Raw genomic sequence first — 8,414 nt, 5'->3', positions numbered from 1 at the left:
ATTCATTGACAAACTAATCCAAGGATAAAAAATATTAAAATAAAATATTAACCAACACAGAATACAAAATCTAGACATTTAATATTATGAACCAATTTTTAATGTAAACATGTGTATTTAACTCTCTTAGTGAACAGGGGATTATTAAAATATATAATTAATTACTAATATTAAATATGATACAATCAACATGCTACTAAGTACGTCATTACTAACATTCAACTTATCAGCTTATAAGTCATAAATTCAACTTATAAGTAGGGTCGACTGATAAGGTGACTTATAAGGGGTTACGGTTACGATTTAAGGATCACTAGGGGCTAACAAATTAGTTTAACAAAGTAGTTGAAAGAGTAATTTTCTAAATTGTTCGGGGTTGCCCGCAAGGGTTGACTCAGCTGGTTAAAGAGGGGATAACTATCCTCTTGGTCACATGTTCGAATCCCACGGGAGGAGAATTTATGATTATGCTTCCTGAGTTAGAGTATGTCGCTAAATGCGGTTTACCTTGGTTCACGTAGTTTGCAGGCTATTGCGTGAGCCCGTAGGGTTTACCCAGTGTGCACCTGAAGGGTAGCGGCTGCGGGTTACCTACAATAAAAAAAATATTTGGGGTTAAGATAGGGTTTAAAGTATAATGTTTAGAATAATTGATGAATATGCTTAATAAGAAAGATTCGATTAATATAAAAACACATCGGAACATCTTTTTCTAGAAAAGGTATCAATATTGTATATGATAATCATATTCATATTCGAAGCACATCCATATGTTTGGATCATTGAAAGGGTGATTTAAACATCCGTACAATTGGATCGTCGAAAATATTTTACAAATTTAGAAAATATCGATAAACAGGGGATATCAACTCCAAAAAGTCGAACTTATCGCTAGTGAGTTATATGTAACAGTTTACAAAACAACTGTTTAATCTAGTGTTGGGCAATAGTTTTTCAAAAACACCATTGTGTAAAACAATATATAGTTCGGAACTCCCAATTGTCGATACGATCAAGTTGTAAAAACAAATAACAAACTAAAGATAATTAGATGATTTATTTACCGATCGTTTAACACTAATAATATAAAAAATATTGAAATTGAAAATGATAATAAAGACATTCTAAACGATTCAAACTACACTAATATCTATTAAAGAACAACTTCACAATTTTTCGTGTAATATAAATTCGATATTCTTATTACCGACATACTATTTCGTTAAAATAATTTGTGATTATTTATTTTTTAATAAATTATATAATTTATTCCTCTATATTAATTTATTCAAATACATAAAATCCAAATTATTGTGGTCCTAGAAAATAAATAAATTAATATTATTCAAAATATTTTAATTTATGAGCCATGTAATTCTTATATAACAATTTAGTTGATACTTAAACATATTATTAATTACTTTTTATTTCAGACATATATTTGTTCAGACATATGTATCTGTCGGAACAAGAACACATTTATTTACTTGGTAGTTAGGCCGTTCATCCATGTCCATGTGCTCTCAAATCCATAATACTCTCAAATCTATGTTCAAATTTGTGCTAATACTCTCAAATCTATGCTCAAAATCGTGCTCATACCCTCAAGTCCTCAAATCTAGATATCAAATCCATGTCACATCAAGATTCCAAGACATCAAGAACTCGGGTTTTAAATTTCTTTTCACACTTGAACAGGTAAGTACAGTCTTTTATGAAGTCGGGTTTATATGTACTCTCTTTTGAATTCATTTTGATGAATTCATTTTTTTGTGATTCTGAACTAGGGTTCGTATTGATTTGGGGGAAATATAAAGACTTCACAATTCATTTTTAAGAAGCTATAAGGACAGGTAAGTACTTTAATTTATGAATTTGGGTTATATAAGTCCTCTATTTTGAATTCATTTTGATGCTTTTTTTACTTCAATTAGGGTTCAGTTATAAAGATTTTGGGGAAATATAAAGATTTCATAATTTAGTCTGAATTTGTGGTTCTATTCAGACTTTTAAAAGATGGATAGGTCATGGTTAAAAGCGGATAGAAGAACAAAAGAGTTCAAAAAAGGAGTGGAAGATTTGTTAATATTTGCATTTGAGAATGGTTATAATGCAGAAAAAATCAGTTGTCCATGTGTAAACTGCGCACATAGTAAATCATGGAGAGCGCAGATAGTTAAAAACCATCTTTTTCAAAATGGTATTGATAAAACTTATACACGTTGGATATGGCACGGGGAGAATAATTCTGTAGAAAGTTCTAATGAAACCGACACTTCGGAATCTATCAATCAAGGCACCTCAAGAATGGGTGAACATGACGAGGACGACGACGATGATATGTCTTCTGATGAAAGTTCTGACAAAACCGACACTTCTGATTTCATCAACCATGTTAAAGGTGAACATCAACCTCTTTATCCTAGATGTGAGAGGTACACTAAGATGAAAGCTCTTGTCCAGTTATACAACTTGAAAGTGAAGCATGGTATGTCTGATTCATGCTTCAGTGATATTCTGTTATTACTTGGCTCTTTACTTCCGGAAGGCAACAACATCCCTTCTTCCTTCAATGAAGCAAAAAAAACCTTATGTGCATTAGGAATGGGGTATGAAAAGATACACGCATGTCCGAATAATTGTCTCTTATACCGTGGCGATTTAGATGAAGAACAGACTACTTGTCGCGTATGTAAGGCCTCTAGATGGAAATTGAACAAAAAAGGAGATGAACTTGAAGGGGTCCCTGCTAAAGTTCTATGGTATTTCCCACTGATACCAAGATTACGAAATTTATTCAATACACCTCACATTGCAAAGGACATGACGTGGCATGACACCGAGCGACAAAAGGATGGTAAAATGAGGCATCCAACTGATTCAATAACATGGAAGGATGTCAACCAAAAATGGCCTGATTTTGCATCAAAGACTAGGATTCGATTAGCTTTATCTTCCGATGGTTTCAATCCTTTTCATGGAAACCGTACTGATTACTCAAGTTGGCCTGCTTTGCTATCAATTTATAACCTTCCTCCATGGCTTTGTATGAAGAGAAGGTATATTATGCTCTGCTTGTTAATATCTGGACCGAATGAGCCTGGAAATGATATCGACGTGTTCCTTCAACCACTAATAGAAGATCTGCAAGAGTTGTGGCATGGGAAACAAATGTACGACGCTTATAAGAAAGAGTCTTTCATGCTTAGGGGCATTTTATTATGGACAATAAGTTATTATCCTGCCTTAGGGAACTTGTCAGGAAATGTTATTAAAGGGTATAATGCGTGTACTATTTGTATTGATGAAACAAAAGCTACTAGGTTGGTTAATTACAAAGATTATGAGGCATCGAAGATGGTTGCCCCGTAATCTTCCTTATAGAATGCAGAAATCAGCTTTTGATAACACTGTGGAGAAGGGGGTCGCCCCTGTTCCATTAACCGGAGAAGAGGTTTTTCAAAGAGTACAACATTTAAGGGCCCATGTATTTGGAAAGAAACAACGGCAACCACGATAATAGAAAGGTGAACCTCGACCTGTTTGGAAAAAGGTTTCAATATTCTTCCAACTTGAGTATTGGGAATTTTTGCCAGTTAGGCATGTTCTCGATGTGATGCACATCGAGAAAAATATATGCGAAGCCCTGCTTGGAACTTTACTAAATATTCTGGGGAAGACAAAAGATAGGGAATCTGTCCGTCTTGATATGGCTGAAATGGGAATAAGAACGGAGCTGAGACAAAGACTCCTGGAAAGAAAGAAAAGGTACCGTTGGCATCATAGAACTTAACGCATGCAGAAAAAAAACAGTTTGCTCATCATTTCTTAAAATGAAGTTGGCAGATGGATTTTGTTCAAATATTAAGAATCTTGTAAACATGGAAAATCTTCGGCTTGTTGGAATGAAATCTCATGATTGTCACACGATATTGCATCATTTGCTTCCAATCTCAATTCGATCAGTATTACAAAAACAAGTCAGGTGCACAATTATTAGGTTTTGCCTTTTCTTCAAGGCAATTTGCAGTAAAGTGATCGATGTAGACAAGTTGGAAAAAATGCAGAGTGAGTTAGTGGAAACATTGTGCCAGCTTGAAAAGCACTTTCCCCCTTCGTTCTTTGATGTGATGATCCATCTCTCAGTTCATCTCGTGAGAGAGGTTAAACTTTGTGAGCCAATATTCCTTCGTTGGATGTATCCCTTCGAGAGATATCTAAAAGCATTTAAAGGATATGTACGGAACCCGGCTCATCCCGAAGGGTGTATTGCTGAGGCATACGTTGTAGAAGAGGCGGTGGAGTGTTTGGTGAATTTTGAAAAATCTACCGAAGGAGTGTCTCAAAATGCAAATTATGAGCAGAATGCAAGACCTCTATCTGGTGCGACATTGATAAAGCCGAGCGATGAGGACTTGCATCTAGCACATTTGTGTTTTCTCCAAAATACAACTAACATTAGACCATATTTTGAGTAAGTTAGTGATATTTAAGTGTGTGTTATTTCATTATTTTCTGCACTTTGATTAATATACTAAAGAAAGTGATTTTTCTCGCAGCGAGCATATGGCATCTTTGATGACAAGATACCAACAACATGAAAATGATGAAGTCTGGCTTAAAAACAAGCAAAATGCAGAATTTCACAAATGGTTCAGGAAAAAGGTATAATTGTTATTTGAATAAAAACATCATAAATAGGCCTAGTTTATATTTTTCTGGTAAATGTATTTGTTATTTGTTTATTCAAGCAAACATCATAATTAATATTTATCAATTTGTTTTAAATAGATTGAATCAGAATTGTTGGATGACCATAACAACATACCTGAGGAGATAAGGTGGATTGCTGAAGGGCCCAACAAGAATGTCCCTACATTTAGCGGATATAGAATCAACGGTGTTACGTTTAGCACCAAGGAGCGTGATGACACTCGACAAGTTCAGTGTAGTGGTGTCTGTGTCGTTGCAGATACAATGCTTGTACAGGGTAAGGAGAAGAATATTGAACATACTACACAGACCTACTATGGAGTTATAACAAGTATATGGGAGTTGGACTATAACAAATTTAGAGTCCCAATATTTCGTTGTAATTGGGTAGATATGAACCAGGGGGTTAAGGTAGATGACTTGGGATATACAATTGTTAATTTGAACAAATTAGGTTTCGTAAATGATCTGTTCGTGCTAGGGAAACATGTTAAGCAGGTTTGTTACATTGATGATCCTCTTGAAAAACATTGGTATGTCGTGTTGAAATTACCGGAAAAGAACTGTTATGAACAATGTGACGATGAAAATGATGGATCAGTAGAAATAGAACTTGAGAATGAGCTGCACTTGCCAATATTTCCCAATGTTGACGAACTTGATGAGGAAAAAGCTAGTTATATGTGGGACGAAGATGAATGGATTCAACTCCCATGATGGTAAAAATTACCTTCTTTTTAAGTTAAATTGTCTAGAAAATTACCCCAGCATGAGTTACCTCTCTTCCTTCTATAATTTATTTATTCATAAATCTTTTTTATTTCTCGAATTATTATTTGCCAAAATTTGATAATTTTAATTAATCAGTGTCAATTACGATTACTGTTTTAATATATATGAAGTTAGCAGTTTATTTTAATTTTTATAAATGATTTATCATACTGGAATTTGTCATTTTCTAATTTATCGCTCCCTTTTTCTTGATTGTTTGGACTGTCTGGCATTTATATGTTGGATTCAGTGTCATCTAATTATTGGACAGTAGTGTTGATGGGCCATAAACCCTGTTAATCTTAAATTTGTAACCATGTTCAGTTTTTTTATTTTTATTTCAGTGACCAATGTGATTATTGAGCCGGATTTCATTGCCCGGTTTTGCCCATTTTCGTGGAAAAGCCTGTTTGATTGCATTATTGGTTTTATGGACATGCCTAATTAAAACAGTTGGTCGCTTTTCAAGGTTTTGGTTGGAATTCTGATCGAATAAGGTGTTCAATATATGATACCCTGCTTCTTCTCTGCCAACAACTTGTTACTGGGGGTGGAGGGTTACCAGCACCTTCTTCCACTGTCTTCAGCTGGAGGAATTTGGTCCAAGTCAGCTGGTGACGATTAAAAAACGGGAACTTACTGCCAATGAAAAGACCCTGGTCTAGCTGCAGAAAAAGTCAAGAACACGGGTATTAGAAAGACACAGTGAGGAAGAAAATACTCAGTAATCATCTAACATCAACTCATCAAGTTTCTTCAAGAAATACTCTTGATATTTTACTTATTTATGAACTTTTATCAATTTGCTTACCTGGAATACATTTCTTTCACCCACAATTGCTCCATTGACAAATTTTGTGTTGTCTCTTGTTATATTAGCCTGTAAGAATGCCATTCGGTCAATGCCAGTGCCACTGAGGGTTGTCGGAGGTCCATCAGCACTTACGCCTCCACTTGGCAACACCCTTTGCCCAGCTGGACATATATTACTGCTTTCATCTCGTGTTGTTATCTCTTCCATCACAATTCCATAAGTGAACTTGCTTTGACGAGTGAAATTCTGCAATAAGTAATTATTTGTTGGGTGTGATAAGTAAGCTTACATAACATCTTAATAAGTAATTTGGTTTGTGAATTATCCAATTGAAATTAGTTGTTGACTTGAGGAAATATTCTGATTTGCCAACTTGATTGAGGGTTTTTTGCTAGTGTATATTGGTTGGATGATATTTTGTTAGGTAGTCATTGGTTGGCTACTTTTGTATTTTTTTTCTGGGGATTTAACATATATACAACTCATTTTTTTCATTTTAACATTACTCAGAGACAACAGTTTATAGATAATCTATTAAACCATGAAGAACCAAATCATTGTGTGTTTGAGTTTCTAACAAGTTTTTTACATCTCAAACCGTTGTCTATTAGTTGAGAGATGAAAAAAGTAAACTGCTGAGTTGTTAAAATTTTGCGGGAGATTAAATTAAAATAGGAGGGAGAATGAAAAATAAATAATTCAAAACAACCTCTAAAAGTATCTTTTAAAGTGTGGTGTTTAGACAACGCGTTATAAATCCGTCGTGTAAATCTTATAAATATAATGCTTTAAAACACCATTATATGTGGCCTTTCCTTTTAACAATGTTATAAACGCACAGTTGTTTGATTTTTAATGAGACAAGGGTAAGAATAAGCACTTGTCCAAATTACACAACATAAGCAGCAAAACCATCGCCTTAATCTGATAAATGGTTGTTATTTAACAACAGTTCTAGCGTGTTGTCTTAGTATTCTAAGACAACAGTTTAGTTTGCACACTGTTGTCTGATTCCATGGGAGGGCATAACAAAGACAACAGTTTTTGAACTTATAGATAACTATTGTCTGTCCTTAAGCTCACACAACTGTTTTTTTTTTGCAAAATCATTTCACCGTTGTTGTATTTTTTAGGACAGCGGTATTTTTTTTTAACCGTTGTCTGATTGCATTTTTCTTGTAGTGAACATAGGAGGAAAGGAATACTTAATCCCTTAAACTTAATCTATTTAAAATGTAACGTAATATTCCAACCAAAAAAATGTAACCGTAATATTAAGTTCAAAAAATAACTAATGTCTATGCCTATTTCATAAAATATTCATTATTTCCCTAAATACATATTTATTTTAACTTTTAACTAGTCAAAATGACTTTAATTTGATTTAAATTTATAAGCATTATATTGTTAAAAAGTATATAAAAATTTATATGATTAAAAAGTACATCTAATTTATTTTTAGAAAATCATGTACTGAGTTTGATCTCAGGTACTACCTGAGTTTATAACATTTTCTCAAATATTTATAAAAATGACATTAAATTTGTATTGAAGAAATTTATAATCTCATGGAGTTATATAAAAGTATACTAGGACCCATTTTTCTCTTATTTTTATATGTACCCTATTAGGTTTAAAATAATAAATATAAAGTTTTTAATATTTAATTGAAAATTAATCAATTTGATTCCAAAAGAGGCCTGAATACAACTTACCAACCATTTCGCATCTATAACAAAAACAACAAGAATATCAAATCATACATTACACCGTGCCGGGCATGTAAAATGATTCATAATCTTCATTTTCCTTATGTTTCAGTTAGTAAAAAAAGAATTCTAATTCAACCTGCGTTCCACTTGTTCCCCATTTGCAAACCCTCCGCTAGTATGCTCTGTAGTCTTTACATAATTTATTAATTTAATTATGCTCCAAATCAATTCAAAAAAAAAATATGTGGCTGCTTGGCCGATAAGATCAGGAAGCTGGATGTTGGATTCACAGTGGAAAAATAATAAATTTAAGAGGAAAAAGGAGGTTCAGGAAAAGGAATAAGTAACAAAACAAGTGACATTCAATGATTGAAACTTTGTGTACAGTGTATTACAAAATTACG

General features: G+C 33.4%; 2 protein-coding genes across 2 annotated transcripts; one reads left to right on the top strand and one right to left on the bottom strand.

The window, feature by feature from the left end:
- The first annotated feature begins 2,016 nt into the window (after window positions 1–2,016).
- LOC141686359 (uncharacterized) lies at window positions 2,017–3,372 on the top strand. Its single transcript, XM_074491398.1, has one exon. It carries the CDS (start codon window positions 2,017–2,019, stop codon window positions 3,370–3,372), a length of 1,356 nt encoding a protein of 451 aa, XP_074347499.1.
- Window positions 3,373–5,824: 2,452 nt separating this feature from the next.
- LOC141686358 (protein TOC75-3, chloroplastic-like) lies at window positions 5,825–8,168 on the bottom strand. Its single transcript, XM_074491397.1, has 5 exons — window positions 8,147–8,168; window positions 8,014–8,027; window positions 6,296–6,544; window positions 6,000–6,149; window positions 5,825–5,890 (listed from the first exon to the last, which is right to left on the bottom strand). The coding sequence occupies exons 1-5, from the start codon at window positions 8,166–8,168 to the stop codon at window positions 5,825–5,827; spliced, it is 501 nt and encodes a 166-aa protein (XP_074347498.1).
- Between the last annotated feature and the right edge of the window lie 246 nt (window positions 8,169–8,414).

The sequence above is a fragment of the Apium graveolens genome, chromosome 9 (genome assembly GCF_009905375.1).
Source record: "Apium graveolens cultivar Ventura chromosome 9, ASM990537v1, whole genome shotgun sequence".
Classification (NCBI taxonomy): domain Eukaryota; kingdom Viridiplantae; phylum Streptophyta; class Magnoliopsida; order Apiales; family Apiaceae; genus Apium; species Apium graveolens.
This window is presented reverse-complemented; position numbering and strand designations above follow the sequence as displayed.